The sequence below is a fragment of the Amblyomma maculatum genome, chromosome 1 (assembly GCF_055883805.1).
Source record: "Amblyomma maculatum isolate TAMU_Amacu chromosome 1, ASM5588380v1, whole genome shotgun sequence".
Classification (NCBI taxonomy): Eukaryota; Metazoa; Arthropoda; class Arachnida; order Ixodida; family Ixodidae; genus Amblyomma; species Amblyomma maculatum.
In genome coordinates this window covers 205,868,663-205,887,938 of record NC_139344.1, presented here as the reverse complement: position 1 = coordinate 205,887,938, position 19,276 = coordinate 205,868,663, and the positions used below count along the sequence as shown (strand labels likewise).

General features: G+C 45.5%; 1 protein-coding gene across 5 annotated transcripts in view; it reads right to left on the bottom strand.

Moving 5' to 3' along the window:
- Nucleotides 1–19,276, bottom strand: part of Usp10 (ubiquitin specific protease 10) — a 109,896-nt gene that overhangs the window by 9,793 nt on the left and 80,827 nt on the right. For all 5 annotated transcript variants that reach the window (XM_084590083.1, XM_084590087.1, XM_084590086.1 and 2 more), the window contains 5 exons: nt 18,555–18,761; nt 16,401–16,523; nt 14,878–14,967; nt 3,860–4,004; nt 3,717–3,776 (listed from right to left, as the gene is read on the bottom strand). In XM_084590083.1, the coding sequence (XP_084446209.1) occupies nt 3,717–3,776; nt 3,860–4,004; nt 14,878–14,967; nt 16,401–16,523; nt 18,555–18,761 (625 nt within the window). The remainder of the gene's footprint in view (nt 1–3,716; nt 3,777–3,859; nt 4,005–14,877; nt 14,968–16,400; nt 16,524–18,554; nt 18,762–19,276) is intronic.

The window sequence follows — 19,276 nt, the reverse complement described above, 5'->3', positions numbered from 1 at the left end:
GAAAAATCTACTTGCAACATTGTGTGCTCCACATATTTGGCTTCATGCTGAAAAAGGAATTATTACTCTATCTGCAATAGGTGCCGAGATATTAAGACCGCAAAACTGCAAGTGGTCGACAATGCATGTTTTGAGAAAAGAGCAAAAAAGAAACAGGGGATTATTTAACAGACATTCACTGGTGCAATGCACATATTTACTTTTTAAAATGGCTAGAAACCTCCAGGAATGTAGTCTTTTTGCTTTCCAACGTCCAAGTGTCGCCTCTTTCATTTTAATTTGCAGTTGCAGCACATTCAATCGTCACTTTTTCGACTGCGCGAGTCACACGCAGGCAGCTACTTTTTTTTTTTTTCTTACGTACGTCGTTTTGCTACGTCCTCGCATCAAGACTGCGATGAGGAACATTTATTGCGGAAAAGAAATGTAATTTAGAGCTGTTTGCTGCTTCCCAGTGCTCTGCATTGCACTGGAAGCAAGTGCATTCACTAAGGACTATGAACGAGGTCCGATCGGCGCACACGTGCGGCGAGCTCTACGAAGGCGACATGTCCCGCAGTTTACGCATTGGAGGATAAGTTTGACGGCGATTTCTTATCCCCGGTCACTTTTTTAAATGGCAATACCGCCGCCGTGTTTTACGCTTCGCCAATCTCGGCAAACTGTTATCTGACGATCGTGAACTCCGCCTCGCCAAGCGGACTGTTCGCCGCGCTGCCGTCATCGTCACGAAAACAATCCGTCTACCGCTTCGTTGCTGGAGTTGGCGCGAGTCCAAGCTTTTTCTGTTTTGAGCTTATCTTTCTGCTCATCTGCGGCCTGCGATATCACCGTCGCGGCGGGTGCGACCGCTGGCAGTAGCAGTCTTCCGTGCTGGGGAACGCGCTAGGCCTACTTCAGGCTCGTACACACGATCGTTCGGCGCACGACTTTCGTCGGCCTGAGCGCTCACAGCCGGGGCAGGACGTCACTTGAGATGATTAATCAACTATTTTTTTCACTTTTTTCACAAATCCTTGCCGTGAACGCACCTCGCGGTTCGGAACCAAGCGCGGCCGGCGTCACGTCTCCGCCGTCTCCCCGCGGCTCGGGCGCGCCGAGCAGGCGCCGTCAGCCAGCTCCACCAATGCGGTGACACCTTATCGTCACGTGCACCCCGAAAGCCAATGGGATTGCAAATGCCACGTTTTCTTTTTTGCTATTTTTTATGCAACCAATGGGCAAATGTAAACAGCAGAGGCGGCAATTTGAAGACGAAAGGCGGCTCTTTCGAATGAGACCAAGATGGCTACGGTGCCGCGCACAGAATGGGAGCTACGCCTCGCGGATAATGGTTGTTTTGAGGGTCGTTTTCGGCCCAAATTTGGGCGACATCGATTATATAAATTGGCATTGTGACTAAAATACCGACCCTAGAGATGAAAAACTTAGCAGATAGGTAGATAAAGAGCTACTGATTTCGCAAATCACATTTTCTAAAAAGTGATTTTTTCGCGATTTTTTGGTCGGAAAGAACCATGCTCACTTATGCAACAATTCGGAACAGACCTGTAGCAAATGGAATGCTCACTTATGCATTTGATATCTGAACATCAAGTTTTATCAAAGTGTTTGCCTATTTTAACTTGATAGAATCACACGTGGAGTTCACCACTTTGATGCGCTCAAGCAGTGCCATTAGTTCGGAGTTCACATCAATGGGCCCACATTTCCGCTCTTTATCGTGTGCACATCCTTTATGAACCTACACCTGCGCTGATATTCTTAAACATTGCTCAGTAGTGCCTGCAGGGAAGACAGATGGCACTGAAAGGTAGCTTTTTCATCCTTCAGCTTTACTGCACAGCCTCCTGCCAAGTGATCAGCATGTTTTTGCTTGAAAAATGCTGCGGTTTCAGTTTCAACATTTTGGCGATAAGCCCTGCATGGCTTTCCAACAACCTTGAAAAGGTTTCTAGAGATTGGCACCTTTGGTGTGCCACCCCATAATGCTTCAAGTATGACAAAGCAGCTCAAATGGTAAAGTATCTGCTTGTTTTCATAGCAAAAGCATTAGAACAAGTTGTGTAGCTTTTGCAGCTAGAAAAGTTTCCCAATGCTTCGTGGTAGTTAATTTGAGCTATCTACGCTCCAAAACACAATACTGTTCTATAGCTGCTCCAAAACCAGCTGCCGTGGTGTTTTACTACCACATCTAGGTGAACATGGGAATGATGAAAGCACACGGGAGGTAGTATAATGAATCTTGCTACTAACAACTTTTTGAAAGGTGCCACGCCTATAACACCACTCCTGCTGTGTCATACGCGTGGGAGGTTTATAATGCATCTCGCACTGGACTTAATACTAACAAAATTATTGAAAGCTAGGGTAGCGTAGAGTATAATAAATATTTGTTCACAAGTAAGTTTAATATGAACCACAAGCGATTGGAGGTAACTGTGAAAAATGCAGTGTCACATGCACAGGAAGCGAAATGCTGTTCACCACGCTAAGCCTCCCAGTTGTGAACGAGCCGCTTTTTATTTCAAAGTTTTCTGAAAACGGGATTTTTAACTACTGCACATATTGTTCTGCATATTGCATATTTGTGTTCAGCACACAAAAACACATTAGGTGTGCTGTTTTCATCCATGTATAATAAAAATTGATAAAGTTAGTTTAACCCCATGATATCTCTAGATGTAGCGCTCACATATGAATAATTATTGCAATTTGCTCTGTGCAATAACATCTAAACAATTTGAAATTTCTTCTTAAAAATATAATTAAACTATAAGGATTTGGTTTAGGTATTGAAATGGCTTAGGTACAAGCTCACTCGTCAAATCTAGGGAACGAGGCAGCGCACATTACAGCTCAAGGATGTATCAGACGAGCTGTGGACACAGACTCAAATGCAGGTGTGACCATGAAACTTTTATACCAACAACGCAAAAATTAAAATAATGATATGGCCTGGCTCAACACATGGACATCAAATTTAATCAAATTCTAACAATTTTTGTTCAGTTATTAAAAACTTGGTCACAATGATTAGTGATTGAAAAGAAAGGGAAAGAGGTTGGCTGTGGTTATGTGCGTGGAGGTTTTCCATTGAATTACAATAAGTAAACTCAGAGCTTGTTTTGAAATTTATTTCAAAGTTTTCTGAAAACGGGGTTTTTAACTACTGCACATATTGTTCTGCATATTGCATATTTGTGTTCAGCACACAAAAACACATTAGGTGTGCTGTTTTCATCCATGTATAATAAAAATTGATAAAGTTTGTTTAACCCCATGATATCTCTAGATGTAGCGCTCACATATGAATAATTATTGCAAATTATTGCAATTATTGCAATAACATCTAAACAATTTGAAATTTCCTCTAAAATATTTTTAAACTATAAGGATTAAGAATCGAAATTTTTCACTGTAATAGGTTATCTGACAAGCAACTTTTACACCAGGAACGCAAAAATTAAAATAATGATATGGCCTGGCTCAACACATGGACATCAAATTTTATCAAATTCTAAGAATTTTTGTTTAGTTATTAAAAACTTGGTCACAATGATTAGTCACAAATTGATGAATATTTCAAAATTGACACGTGATAGGTAAAAATAGACTGCATATTTGTGTTGAGCACACAAAAACACATTATGTGTGCTATTTTCATTCATGTACAATAAAAAGTGCCAAAATGCAGGGTCTCCCCTTAAACATACCTGCAAAGAGTTTGTAGCACCGCTGCTTGCTGGACACTCTCTCACCTGATGACACCAACTCTGAAAGCAAACAAATAAGTCAATAAAGGCCCAAGTGATTAATAAAACTGGCAATAGGCTTTTAAGTTTCTCAGAATGCTTACTGCGGTCAAGCTGGAGCTGATGCGGTATCTGTATGGCATTCATCAGCTTCTTGCAGCCACCATTCTTGTCATAGACAAAACGCTTTAAATGAAGAATAAGCACCTGGGGTAGCTTTTCCAAGGTTGTCCGACGCGAGGCATCCACCTGTAATGATAAGACAAATTGCTTTGCATCTTCTATGCAATGCATTAAGGGCAGTTGCATGATATTTTTCCAAAATCGTTGAGAGGCAAAATCTTGGCAATTCATAGTAATACAAGGGGAAAAAGAAAAAGAAGCGACCGAATTATCTTGTATGCCAATCCTCAACTATCCCCGAATACAGATTGAGAACACAAAGGAGACTCAAATATTTTAAGAAATTCTGCCGCGTAAGGGAGACATCAAAGTTGTCATTTTTAACCTATACAACTCCCCCAAAGACAGATCCAAAGCAGCATCAGACATTAACCACAAAGCCGCAAGGACAGCTAAAAGTGGAACTAATTATAGAGGCAGAACACCCCACAGCTTGGGGATACAGAAAAGTGCAATCCAAAGGGATAACACAATGGCAAACCATCCAAGACAAAGGCTTTACGATCCAAATTGAAACAAAAACACCCACCAAAGTAGGCAACAGAGTCAGCACTGTGCTGAGCAGGAACATTACTTTGGACACATGGGTAAACACGGGGATCACTCTAGGTAGCGCCCACTACATAGTGGAAGCGACTTTAGAGCGGATGGCCCCATGCACCCCCCCATTCAAACACCTAACAGACTGGGACAAAGCCCATCGACTTTAGAGCGGATGGCCCCATGCACCCCCCCATTCAAACACCTAACAGACTGGGACAAAGCCCATTAAGGCCAGCACCGAGGAAACCGAAGCTATGACACATGTGGCAAGCCCACCTAAGTCTCGAAACTAGGTGGGAAATGCTGAAACATAACCGAAACCTCAGGAAAAGAATTTCGCAGCCAAGAAGGAATATCAAAGCACATGTGTCTTAGCTAGAGAAACAGCAATGGGAGTGGGGGGCAGGTGTGTGACGACATAAGCGCACATCTGGGCATGAAGAGCACGCGGCTACTGCTCGACGCTTGATCCAACGCAAGCAAGAATGGCTCAGCGAAACAAACTCTCACAAATTACGCATGGACACAAAGGTAACACCGAGAAGAAAAAAAAAATCTCCACGCCCTTCCCAAATACACAAATGAGCTGAACCCGGAACTAGATGAGAAATTCCGCGAGGCGGAGATACGGTATGCGATGAGCCAACTCAGAACCAGCATAGGACCAGACAAAGTGATTGACAAAATGTTAAGAAACTTAGATGAGAAGTTGGTGAAGGCACTCAGTGACAGTCTACCACTCTCTACTATCAAGTTCAGAGCCAACCTATCCATGAAGGATGCTACAATTTAGCGAGGAGGTAATACCCAAGAGCAAAAGCACAAGAGCCATACTAAGTGTAGACCTACAAGGCATTTGACAACATATTGCACAAACAATTTGTTGCAACTTAACCCGATCTTGAACAGTGGAAATATTGACAGGCAGAATGATCTCAAATCCCATACAAATGGGAACCTGGGGGACATTGTAAGGTTTGGTAGTTATGCTGTTCCTCTTCAACCTGGCCCTCGCTGAGCTATCAAAGGCACTCGAGGCCAGCCTCAGACAGAGGGACAAACGTGGAATTGGTTTAGGTACAAGCTCACTCGTCAAATATAGGGAACGAGGCAGCGCACATTACAGCTCGAGGATGTATCAGACGAGCTGTGGACACAGACTCAAATGCAGGTGTGACCATGGAAGCCCTAGACACCCACCATGACATAACAGTACAGACTTGAATACAAACTCCTCACAAAAGACCTCGCCATGAAGCAACAGGCAGAATGAAGACAGCTCTAAATTAAAACCCTTTCTAACCTAGTAGTACTTAGCCATGTATATCCAGACAGACACAGCTCGGAGTGCAGCAAATGTGGTGGCAGAGCAATCACAAATTCTGAGACTGCCCACCAGATCCTTCACCTAAACAGCTCCAGAGACTCGCGTAACTGGACCCCTGGGGGACCTGTTGCTCAGCTACGTAATCCCACGTTTACATTAACTAAAGCGCCAGACACCATTGACTTACACGGACAATGGCCACGGCTATGCTCAGAGTTCCAATTAACCCAATTGATGAGATGCTACTGTAGTTTTCATCTAGAGAGGGTGGGCGGGCCCGATTTCTCCTCCCCACTTTTCCAGATAAATCTGTCTCAGCCATAGGCCTACAACCAGTGCGCATTCCGCAAGTCACGTTGTGCACCATGCCACTAGTAGATTTCTGCACTTTCATGACAATACATGCCCCTCGCAGCTACTATGCATTGTAGGAACAATACGCCAATGGCGTGCCACAGCATGATCACCTTAACATGCTTCTGATGGCCCCTTCAGAATGCTGTCAGTAAAGCCCTGATCTCGATAAAAAGTGCTTAGCCCCAAAGTAGAGACTTCAGCGCACTGCAAGTCGTAGGACAGGCCCACATGATGTCGCAAACTGAATGCATGAAGACTAAACTTTGTTGCGAGAAGCCCTATATATAGGTTGCACTGCTCGAGATGCAGTTGAGAAAGCGGGATCTAAGGCTTTTATTCATTCTTTTTTTTCTCTAACTGCATAGGCTAGAAGTGATTTCTGGGATGTGATCACCACGTCGCCCATGCACCACAGTTTTGCCCGTTCCGCTATCCTCCCAAGGCCCTTTCAGTGCACACTGCATCTCATATAGCAATAACCACCAACAAAGTCTGTTTTCCCGATTTCAGTGATGATGGTCACTCATACAGCATGATGGTCAAGGTGCCCATGGAGCCGCATTTAGTGACCTGCAAGTCGCAACCGCATTGGCTCTTGATGGCAGTCAGTGCACTGGTTCTTATCAAAGCTATAGCAATACCACGCATGCACTTTTATATTTTAGCGTTTCAGAACTCATTCTGCAAAACAAAGTTGACAGATGTGACAAGTCCAAGCTGCTGCCACCAGTGTGCGCCATTGTGAAGTGCTGAGACACCTGGCAGACATTTCAAATGAACTGGTAGTATTGAGGTTTAAAAATAAACTGCTCGATGAATAATTAAATTGACCTGCAGTGCAAAAACTTTGGATATGCTCCAAATTATTGACCAAAACCAGCAAGTTGTAATGCAAAAAAAAATGGTTAGGTTTGGTTAATGGAGTTTAATGTCCCAAGCAACTCAGGCTATGGAGAGATGCCGTAGTGGAGTGCTCTGGAAATTTGGACTACATGGGGTCCTTTAACATAACACTGCATACCACATGGTCACCTGGCATTTCACCTCAACGAAAAGAGGTCACCATGGCTGAGAAAAATGGGCCTTATGGCACACTTTGGTGCAATTTCAGGCAATTTTAACGCTTTTGGCACAGCCTGATGCTGGATTTTTTGTTTCAAAATGGCACGATTGGCACAACTGTCTCACCCCTGCTAAGAGTTAGGGGTTGAGGCACTACAACAACAATGCTGGGTGGCGTTGCTTCGCGTATACGATGTGCTTTAAGGGGGGACACGGGTCTTGAAGGCGGAAAAATCGCCCAAAAATCAATTTTTAGAAAACTGAAGTATTAGAATCTACAACTATTATTCTCTGATTCCACAAAGTTTCTCACCTCTCGTGTCAATATTTGAGGCGTAATATCAATTTATAACAAGTCGGCTGGCTCATTTCAAGCTGATGTTTTCACTAAAATAGCGCATTTTCAAAAAAGTATAGCTTCCGTTCCACGGCCGCGCTCACGGCGATCTTGGTCTCTTTCGAAAGAGTGGCTTTTCGCCTTCAAATTTCGCGCTCCTGCGCGTCGTTTCGCTCATTGGTTTGATACAAACAAAGAAAAGAAAAAAAGCCACAGCACACGTTCCTATTCGTTGCTTCGGTGCATGTGACAAAAAGGGACCCTGTGATTGGCCGTTCGCGTCTCGCGTCGTCTGCTGCGCGCGTCAGGGCAGTCGGAGCCGTGCCCTTAGACGCCATCTTGCCTAGTGCTGTCAGCCTCGAACGCCTCGGAGATCTCGCAGCGATGTTTACGCCAACGAGAAAGTTTGCGATGCGTCATAAATACGGCAAAAAAAGGAAAAAGTCGTCGATCGGCAATGCTAAGAAAGGTGCTTTGGTGTTGCGAGAAGCCGAAAACGAGCAGATTCCTGCGTCCAGTGACCGTGTCGACGAACCTACGGATCAGCTAGGCCTAGCGGGCCCGTCAAGTGAGCACTCTTCAGACGTCGTCAGCCGCGTTCGTCACGATACAACGCTTCTGACGCCTTCCGATCTGGCAAGTGAAAAGAGAAAAGCCGACGCCAAACTGCGGGAGTTGGATTCAACGCCAGCAACGAAACGTAAGACAGACTTTGCCGCCAGCGATGCCGTGATCTGCCCGCTTGATGAGACGAGCTTTGCCGTGATTTGCATCGAGTCGATCAACAGCCTTCTTGATGGTGCAAAGTGTAAAACGTGTGGAGGGAGTGTTAAAATCGGCCGAGGTGATCGCGAATACGGCCTCGCTGTCAAGCTTTTCTTGACATGTGTCAACTGCGGCGACAAGGCATCGGCGTGGAGTTCGCCGCGTGTGGACGGAAAGCAAAGTGTAAATCCTTTCGCTGTGAACATTCTGGCTGCGCGCGCGATGCAAAGTACTGGCAACCGGCGGACTGCATTCAACGACATCTTTGCCGCGATGAATATTTCCCATCGTGGACTGCACACGAAAACGTGGCAGAGCTACGTAAAAGAAAAGCTGACGCCTGCCGCGACGCGTGCAGCCGAGAAAGTGACCGTTGAATGCGCGGAGTCAGTCCGGAAGCTGTACGATGAACTGAACGTTGACAATCCTGGCAACGTAGCCGTGTCTTATGATGGAACTTGGATGACTCGTGGGCATTCTTCCCACATCGAAGTCGGCACTGTCATCGAGCTTTTTACGGGGCTTGTCCTAGACTACGTTGTCCTGAGCAATTTTTGCGCAGGTTGTGAGCGGGGACCGAAAGTGGACGACCCCACGTACCAAGAATGGAGAGCAAGCCACGTCTGCCAGAAAAATACTGATAAAAAGGCTGGTGAGATGGAAGTAGAAGCAGCCCTAATCCTATTTAGAAGATCGCTCCAGAAGCACAACCTCAGATATACAACGGTGCTGTCAGACGGCGACAGCCGGTCCTTCCTCGCCCTGAAAGATGACCAAGTGTATGGCTACGTTGAGGTCACCAAAGAAGATTGCATTAACCATGTTCAAAAGCGGATGGGACAGCTCTCCGCAATCTGCCGTCAAAACAAAAAGGGTCAGGCTCGGAACCACTTGGTGGTAAAGGCAGACTAACTGGTGATCTAGTCAACAAGCTAAGTTCTTACTACAGTTGAATCCCGCTATAACGAAAAAAAATTCGTTCTCGCGGAACTTCGTTATCGCAAAAATTTGACGTGAAACGCAGAAAGAATTGCCCAAGCAGCAGCAAAGGCGTTTAATGCCAAAAATCTGTAAGCTTGGTTTGCTTACGCTTCACGGCGAGCAACGCCGTCACGCGATTTTCGCACTCGGTCAGCAAACCCATTGCAACATCGTCGTCTCGGACAGCAACGAAATTCCTGATGACATCAAAAGCGTCCATCACCTGTACGGCGGTTGCCGCAGCCAGCGCTTCCTGTACGTCGTCGTCTTCTTCATCGGAAGAGTCCTTATCATTCCGGGCAGCTTTTATGATCTGCTCATCACTCACATCTTCGTGAACAACAACACAAGCGTCAGCGCCGATGTATTCGTCGAGCTCGAGATTACGCGGCACGGTTCCTATTTCTCCCAGCGTTTTCCAGGTGGCCGCGATCCCCGGAGCCGGTGACGCCTCTTCGTCGTCGTCTGTAACGCCTGGTGTTAGGCCAGCAGAGTGTACGGGTCGACCTTCGGCAAATCCGGCGTGCCTGAAACAGTTCACAATTACTGAGCGCCCCAGTGTGCTCCAGGCAGCAGACATAATCTGCAGTGCCACGTACAAGTCCACCTTCGTGTCTCGGCCGGTTTCAGTGTTAAAAAGCAGCCGCTGAATTAACCTCCCGCGGTAAGCGCGCTTCAGGCTAAGAATCACGCCCTGATCGAGAGGCTGTAAGACAGACGTGCAATTGGGAGGGAAAAACCTCAGCTCCGTGTTAGTGAGCTTGACTTCGTCGGAGTGATGCGCTGAACAATTGTCCAAAAGCAAGCAAACTTTACGGCCCTGCCGCTTCATGTCGCGGTCGAATGCCATCATCCACTCGGTGAAAATAGCGCGGGTCATCCATGACTTGTTGTTCGCCTTGTACTGCACAGGTAGGCTACGAGTTCCCTTAAAACAGCGCGGCTTGGCACTTTTGCCTATGACTAACGGCGGACGCTTGTCCGAGCCATCCATGTTTGTGCAAAGCAGCACTGTGATGCGTTTTTTGCTGTGTTTGCCGCCGTGACAGCGCTGCCCCTTGAAGTCGAGCGTCCTAGCCGGCAACATCTCGTAGAATAGCCCGGTCTCGTCGGCGTTGTAAATGTCTGCAGGCGCGAAGTTGCTTAAAATTCCGGCCATGTTACTCGCCTTCCAAGCAGCTGCTCCGTCCACGTCTGCTGACATTGACTCGCCGCACAACACTTTTCCAACGATGTTATGGCGGGCCTTGAAACGGTTTAGCCAGCCAATGCTGGCTTTAAAATCATCAATGCCAAGTAGGCATGCATAGTTCAAGGCTTTCTGCTGGACGATGCTTCCGGACAGGGGGACGTTGCTGGCTCGTGCTTCCACAAACCACGCATGCACTGCTTTGTCCAACTCTTCATGGAGGGGCCGCGTCACCTTTTTGTGCTTCGAGGATGTGCCTGAAGCAAGTGCCATTCTCACGCTGTCCTTATTGCCTAGAATCGTTGATAGCGAACTTGCAGGAATTCCGAAGTCTTCAGCAATTGCCGCTTTCTTCCTTCCGCTTTCTGCTTGGGCGATTATTTGAGCTTTTTGCTCAAGGGAAAGAGTTTTGCGTTTTTTCACTTGCGTTGCCATCGTGTCCTGCGGATGAAAACTCGTCGTTGTCGAAGAGAAAGGCAGCGAGTGAACAACGCAACCACGACACAAAGCCAAAATGGCGGAACTGCAATCACGTGGTTTCATGCTTAATGTGGCTTTGGATTTGACTTGGACTTCTCGCCAATAAAACTAGTTTCGGTTTCGATTTTGAACGCGAAAATTTCGTTGAAGCGGAAATGCTCTGCAAAAATGGTTCGTTGTGCAGAGAAATTTAGGCCATTAATTCTTATAGGATACTCGCGGGGAATAAAAAATTATTCGTTGTCGCGGAAATTTCGTTGTGGCGGTATTCGTTGTGGCGGGATTCAACTGTATGGCTGGGCACTCAAGTCCCACAGTGGCAACATAGAAGAAATGGCAAAAGCGGTGATGGCTACCTATTACCATGTGACATCAGATGATCAGGAGTCGGATCACAGCCTTTGCCCAACAGGTTCAAGTTCCTGGTGCCGGCAAAATGCTGCCAGTGCCAAAGGAGAGCCAGCCCCAAGGCACCGCTACAGCCTTCCTAGTCATGTATGCAAGGCATTGCGACCAATTTATGAGCGCCTCTCTGACAAGAAGCTCCTTGAGCGATGTGCAAGGGGAAAAACCCAAAATAATAATGAGAGCCTGCACCAAAAGAAAGGCACGCATCCCTCTTCAGTGTTGAGGCCGCAGTTGCAGAAGCAGTCTTGAAGTTTAATATAGGGTACCAAAGGACCTCGGTAGGAATTTTGAACGAGCTGTGTTTGAATCCTGGCCAGAGAAGTGTGCGGCGTATGGTAGAAAAGGACAAGCTTCGGTCCGTTGCATCTACAAGCAAGCGCGCATCGGCAGAAAATTTGCAGCGTGCTCTGAAAAAGCGCCACAAAGGTGGTAGTGCTCAAAATGACTATGCCTCTGGGGCATATTAACAATGTCTGGTAGTTGACATGTACATATTTTTTACTGTTAGTGATTAAAAATGACTTCCGTTTGTTTTTCTCATTTTCTCAAGATGTGAATTTTGGTCTCCTGTCAAGTTGGTGAATGCGATATCTCAACACCCATTGCAGATACAGCAATGATTTTTGTTTCAGCATTAAGCCAAATATGTGGAGCACACAATGTTGCAAGCAGATTTCTTAATTATTGCTTTAAAATTTTTTAAAATGGCACTTTTTGTGACCACTGTGTTTCCATGTTATGACTACTAAACTTCAATGTGCAATAAAATGAAAAATAATCATTAAATCAAAAATCTGCTTGCAACATTGTGTTCCTCATTCATTCTAGTATATAGCTATATGCTAATAAGTTTTTGTGAAGTGGTTTTTTTCCTATTGTTTTCACAGCAAGTGCACCATTGTTCTTAATTATCTCAACACCTAATTGGTTCAGAGAAAAACTAATTATATTTTTGAAATCAGCACCAGGAACTGCACACGTGTGCCAAGTTTCATCACTTTAGTTCAAAAATTAAAGAAAATGGCTTTAAGACCAGTGTCCCCCCTTAATGGTTTCCAGCGAAAATGGGAATGGCCATTCCCGAACAGCAACTAAGATCTTCAAATTACCCAGTCAAATTTACAAACTACGGGACAGCAGAAATTCTTCCAATTATACAGGATTTCAAACTACCACAGTTCAAATTATTTTTGCAAAGTTTTTTTGCGTTAAGATTCTGAAGGGCATTGCAGAACAGAAACAAAAACTAGGAATAAATGTAGGGGAAATCACCTACAAAATCTTCACAGTAAACCCCTTCAATCAAGTTATAAAAGCAGTGACATGCTCGGAGAGAGCACTGATGGCTATGGAAGCCACTGTCTCCACCGTGACTATGAGTGGGATGGGAAGAGTTAGGGTGGCCAGGGGAGCCTAAGACCGCGTTCAGACTACTTGCGCAACGCACGTATAGTTCGTAAGGATCGTAAGCGTAAGCGCAAAAAACGTAACGTGTCTGTTCAGACTGCTGTCGCATTGAGCGTAAGATGCGTAACGTCCGCACTGAGCGTGGGCGTAAATGTAGGAGGACCCGCGACTTTTACGACTAGCACAGATACGTCTGTTACGCGCGACCAATATGCACAGCCGTTTCGGTTTTCCCTTTCCGGTCACGGGGCTTCCGGTCCTCCCAGATTTCGCGCGCAAACCACTAATAGGCGACATCATCCAACGCTCCTACTCTGCTGTAGTGTCTCGGCTCGCCGATGTTATTGGTGTTGTGTCGGTGATTGTGTCTGTCCGCAGCTTGATCATGTGCAGTGCGGAATCTTCGCTGTGGAATTATCAGCCTCTCATAAAAAAAGTTCGGCAGAGGCCGGCTCTCTACTACGAGTAGCTGAAATTGCACATAGAGAAGTGCAAAACCATGCCTGGATGCAAATTGCCAGTGCGCTGAGTCAAAGCAGTAAGTGGTTTATCAATCAGATTTTTCATGTGCGAACAAGCTCTCAACAAGCAAATGTTTCCACTAGTTTAGAAAAGTGAGGTTATGGAGGCGGGGGATGCCCGCTTCATCCCCATGCATTCTCGCATCCCATCAGCTCCGTTGACAAGTGAGGAAACAGTTGGCCTGCAGCGAAAGGCCGATGCGGGGCGGCGTTGTGGTCGGGCCGCAGAACGGAGTTGGCGCGGACTCGTCGAAGTTTGAAAGAAGCTCACCGTAAAAGAGAAAAAGAAAACAGCATTTTCTGAGGGGAGACAAGGTTCCGCAGACGTTTCCGTGCCTGCCGCGTGCCCCTGCTCGTTGTTTGGAGTCAGTAGTACGGCCTTTGAGTCACCGCCCCGGCCCATCTCCAAGATTGCTCCGGGCACTGGCAAAATCGCAAGCAGGGATGCAGGCGGACCGTACGCCTGTTTTGGTGAGAGAGGGTGCGATCACGGGACACTGAGCAGGAGTATGAGAGCGGGCGTGCGAAGAAATGTGCGAAGGAGTGAGCAGACATTTGAAAACTGTGTGCGAACGTGCGTGTGCGAAACGAAGAAGTGTATTTGTAATCGAGTGGTTAATTGTTAATATACCCATTGTTCTTTTTCGTATTTTATTTGTGTGTCCAGTCTTTCCTTTCACATTTCACCTCCGCTGTCAGCCGCTCGCTAACCGGCGCCATGTTGAGAGCGGCAATTGGCCGGTCGTAAAGAACGCATCTCACCGAACGGCCCAGTGTGAACATGCGCGGTCGCAAGCTACGTAAACGGGCGTTCTAGCCGCTATGCGCACTGCGATAGATACAATACTCACGACGAATGCGCACGTAGTCTGAACGCGGCTTTAAGCTGATGGAGGCACAATGGCCGCACTAGATGACAGTACACATAGTCTAGGCGCTGCTGGCCATGAAGAAAATGCCCGCTTCACACGGAGGATACACCTGCCTTTTTACACGTTCTTTGTCTGCCTACCACCATTGCCCCAGGAAACATGACTCTTCATCTCGCATGGCTGGAACTTTCCACCATCTCCACTTCTGGCATGTGAGAGGTGACACCAAAATCAGACCCTGGCACGCGTTTGAGCTTAAATTTTAACTTAATGAAGTAAACAGCAGATTTGAGCCTTCATTACATCGAAGTTTAACTGTACCCTTTATTGAGCATGAACTGAGGCAATGCCGCGTTCAAAGGTGAAATCAGCAGACAGCTGCACCTGTGACGTAGATGTGCCGTCAGCATTGGTGCACAACGCACTGCACCAAAAACAGTCACTTATGATCGCAGACTTCTTTTCATGCCAGTTCTGCATTTTATCATCCAGAAAACTATCGGTTCTGCCATACTTCCAGTAACTCGGCACTAGTTAACCAACAGAACTTGTAGGAAGTTCATGCTTTACATGAAGCTTTCAAATACATGCACTTCAATGGGGGACACGTTAGGGAATTGAGATCTCTTCGTAACATCGAGGAATTCGTTACATGAAAGTTTGATACATAGCTAAACTGTAATAACGTACCTCCTTGTTGCTTTTGCTGCTGTGGTAATTCTGGACCTTCTCTTCAGCAGCTAGATGCAGCAAAGCCTCTTCAACCGTTTTCACTCCATCCTGAAATAGAAGCAAAGCCAAGTCTTAACTTCGGCAAGCAACTCCATGCTGCGAGCAATGTAACAGCTCATAGTCTTCAGTATTTGCATTAAAAAAAAAAAAAAAAAAAAGAAAAAAAAAAGAAGAAGAAGAAGAAGAAGAAATATCTGTGGGTGTTTCATTTGCACTTGGAAAGACTGAATATACAATCTGGTTATAGCCACTGTAAGTGAATGAGCTAAGCTAGGACATCATTGACAGTCACCAACCCACAATACATTTCAAGAAAGCAGGGGTGAGGGAGCGCCACATTAGCTCCACCTTTAAAAGTATGATAACAGCATTAATAGCTCCCATCGGCAGCTGCCCCTGCGGACCGTTGTTAGCATAAATGCACTTTGCTGCTCAATCACTAATCGTAATTTGTGCCTCTATTACCTCACATGTACTAAAAGGATACAGTTGCAAGATACCACATTATGTGAAAGACAACCAAACAAAGATATTAAGCCCAGCTTTAGTACAAATGTACTGGTGTAGCCTAGGAGTAACAACTCTGATTTCTTTTACTATTTCTTTATTTGCCAAGATGAAATCTGTTTTGAGAGGCCAGCTTTTTCTGCGTAGGTAGGTGAAAGGGCCGCAGGGCCAAGAGTCTTGGTGGGTTCGACGCTCATCTTAAGAAGTAGCTGCGGACTGCTGCTAAATTGGCCATGTAATATGGTCTCATGATATCACACAATCCGCCGACCAATCACTGCCTGGCCATGGCACCTGCCAGAGGCATGCTCATGAGTTTTAGTTACTATGCTGACAACACTGATACTGGATTTGCCGCAGCACAGGGCCTCTCACACTACCACGTGTCAAAAACAAAATTCTCACTGGAGGTAACAAACATGAAGAGCAAAAGAAACACTCTTGAATTGTTACATCACTCGCACAACATAACCTCGATCACCACGGTGGCCACTCAGGGTTTAGAGAAAATGATAGAAAAACCAACAGACACCTCAAAGATGGCTTTCTGGAAGTCTCATCACTTGTGGAAAATTGTTAACTTTTCTCCAAAAAGAAAACGACCAACAAAAGATGTAGTGCACACTTCACCTGTACATGGACATGCATCTTCAAAACCTACTTGTTGGTCAAATTATAGTGACCGTAACAATGTAAACCGATGAAGCAACAGCTAAAACCGTAGTAAAATATGATGCCAGTATTAGTACACTAAACAGAATGCCAGAATTTGGAGTGTAATTACTCTGTATTACAAAGAATAGTCAGTTGCTGAGAGTGGTCTCCTGGCCCACATCCAGACTGGATAGTGGATGCGGTACCCAGGATTTACAACAGCACTACACTGTCATAAGACAGAGGGCAGAATGAGAGTGCTAGACAGCTACTGCTGCCAGCATGTCAAAAATGGTGTTGCAAAGATGGCAGCCTCATACCTGGATGTCCAGCTGCAATGTGAAGAAAGGCTGAAGTGAAGCTGAAGTCTCCCCATCAGCTGTGACAGATGAGCGCATTTCCCCACCAAATATGTCCATTAGTGGGGAACGTGAATACTCTGCCTGAAATACCAGGCAGAAATATGATCATTGCTCATTCTGAAAACCAGCCAAGTCAACCCAATGCAAGCACAATGATGAATTGAGTAATCCCTCAGTTCAGTGTTCCTGAAATGCCTGGGCACCAATGCTTGGTCTCCCATAAATAAATATAAACAAGTAAAGAGCTGTAATGAGCAAAAGCAAAAATATTTCCAGAAAAAGTAGTTTTTAATTTAGGGTTTTACAACTGAACCTCATTACAGCGAACAAATAAAAGAATAGAACAGTTCACTACAGTAAAACCCTGTTAATACATAGTTAGCCGCAAACAATTAGAAGTACATGCCATCTGGCAGTACACCTCTTTTATAGACCATCAGCAAAAGGAAAAAATATTTTCAGAAAAAGCAGTTTTTATTTTACAGTTAACAATTGAACCTCATTACAGGGAACAAGTAAAACATAGAATACTACGCTACAGTAAAACCGTCAGCATCGTCAGGTTTACTCTCCCCGTCATACCGGGCACACATGGCAAGTGCGTTCACCATACAGGATTGCCAGGAAAGTAATCTGGTCATGTGATGAGCCTTCGCCTCCACGCCTGCTCACGGAGAGTGTTCCAATTAGGGAGCAAGCATTCTAGCTGTGCAGCTGCTCTGCACCTCACTGCTCGATGCTTCTGCTCCTGTTATGCCAATAAAATGTCCCATTTGACCCATGAAATGGAGTTAGAGCAACTAGCTTTCTGAGAACAGCTTCTACAGTAGATTTCCAATTTTGATGGCAAACCATGTGCTGCCACAAAACTGCAAAGATGTGTTATGGGCACACAAAGATCATACTGAAAACGCACATATTTATCAATTTAGCATAGCAATGCCGTCTATGAGAATGGCGTACCTTCAGAACGGACTAAATGGCATATTTGTTCCTTGGCAATTCGGTTGGTTGGTTGGTTTGTGGGGTTTAACGTCCCAAAGCGACTCAGGCTATGAGAGACGCCGTAGTGGAGGACTCCGGAAATTTCGACTACCTGGGGTTCTTTAACGTGCACTGACATCGCACAGCACACAGGCGCTTTGCTTTTCGCCTCCATCGAAAAGCTGCCGCCGAGGCCGGGATTCGATCCCGCGTCCTTGGGAACAGTAGTCGAGCGCCGTAACCACTGCGCCACCCCGGCGGGGTCTTGGCAATTCGGATTCACTGCACTGCACGAGCGCTGACCTGTGGTTCTCTGCTTTGGTGTTTGTCTCTTGCGCTGTTTTCCAGTCAATGTGTTCCATCAACTAGCCAGTTTGGCTATAGAGATACGTGAGACTTCCAATAACAGCTGCAGGTGCTGAATTTTGACCACTGCTTGCAACAAACAGCACTAATGTTTACGGCGGTCGAAGAAATGCTGCCACCATGTGGTGCACGATCGTGCTGTTGATGCTCCGTCAGACAACACTCCAGAAACTGAAATACAGCTCGGTTCTGCCAATCACTGTGTCACTTCAGATGTACTTAATGGCAATGGCCACTAACCGCCTATGGCCGCAGGCTTTGCAACACCGAACAGCAATTAACCATAGTTAAGCAGACTGTGTAGCTATGGTATTGCACACCTATTTGGCAATACCTACACATTGTAGGGTATATAAAAGCATGTATTTCTGGACCTCGGTTACCCTTAGAGTTCACAGAGGCCTTCTACACTCCTGCATTTATAGCTGACCAAAGCTACTATTTATTTTTCCCATGAATATTATGAACAGCTTCTATTGGGCCACAAAAAACAAGCAGCATGAAAAAGTAATTAAGAAAGGAAGAAATAGAATAAATATGGCTGGAATAGCAAATACGAAACTTAAGAAAACTGTAAGAAGCACCAAACATTGAAAATCAGGGCTGAACACCATACTAATTAAATACACAGCAAAATTTCACAAGAATACTGGGGAATGTCACGGGTCTGGCTATGACCACCACAGTTGTGAACATTATTGCGGTATATTCATGCTGGCATAGAAAAAAAGTGCAGTGATTTAACACAAGCTGCAGACTTACCGAACGAGTCACTTGGTGTCGATTGCGATGGCTGACTGTCTTCCAAGCGCCTTCATCATCGTCATCTAAATGCTCAGCTGGTGCCTGGTCCTCTCCGTTGCACTGCCCATTAAGGCCATTGCTCACAGATTGCATTGAAGATACCATTTCATCATGTAAGCCATTGAGCATAAAGCTCAAGAACTCTTCTGCATCCTCTTGCTTTCCCTGAGATACAGAAAATTGGCAAATCATTGTGGCAAAAAAAACTGGGCAGAGCCAAGCAGACCTTGCTGTACAAATGAGTGAGGAGCAGATATCCTATAATACAGACTTTGAATCAATGCACCAGAGGGCATTAATTTTAAGCTCTACCAAATTTTGACAGTGGAGTGCTGCAAAAAAGACCTGGTAAAAATTTTGTTGCAAAAACTTGCTACATACATCTCAACCTGGCGAGATTTTTTTTTATTAGCGCCATGGAGGAGGGGTTCAACTAAACTTTGGCCAGGCCGTAGCAGATATTGCTAGCTTCAAAAATTTGTTGAAGCAGTTTTGCTTAAAAAGCATCATCGAGGTTGCCGGCCCTTCACCAGCAGCAGATGATGGTGGGTTGTGTTGCATAATGATGAGAATTCAGTACTAGTCTCAGTTGTAAATCCCCTTTGCCACCATGAGACATGCTGACGCAATGTCCACAAGTTATGCCAAATGCAAAATGATCGCTTTTCACAGATTTCACG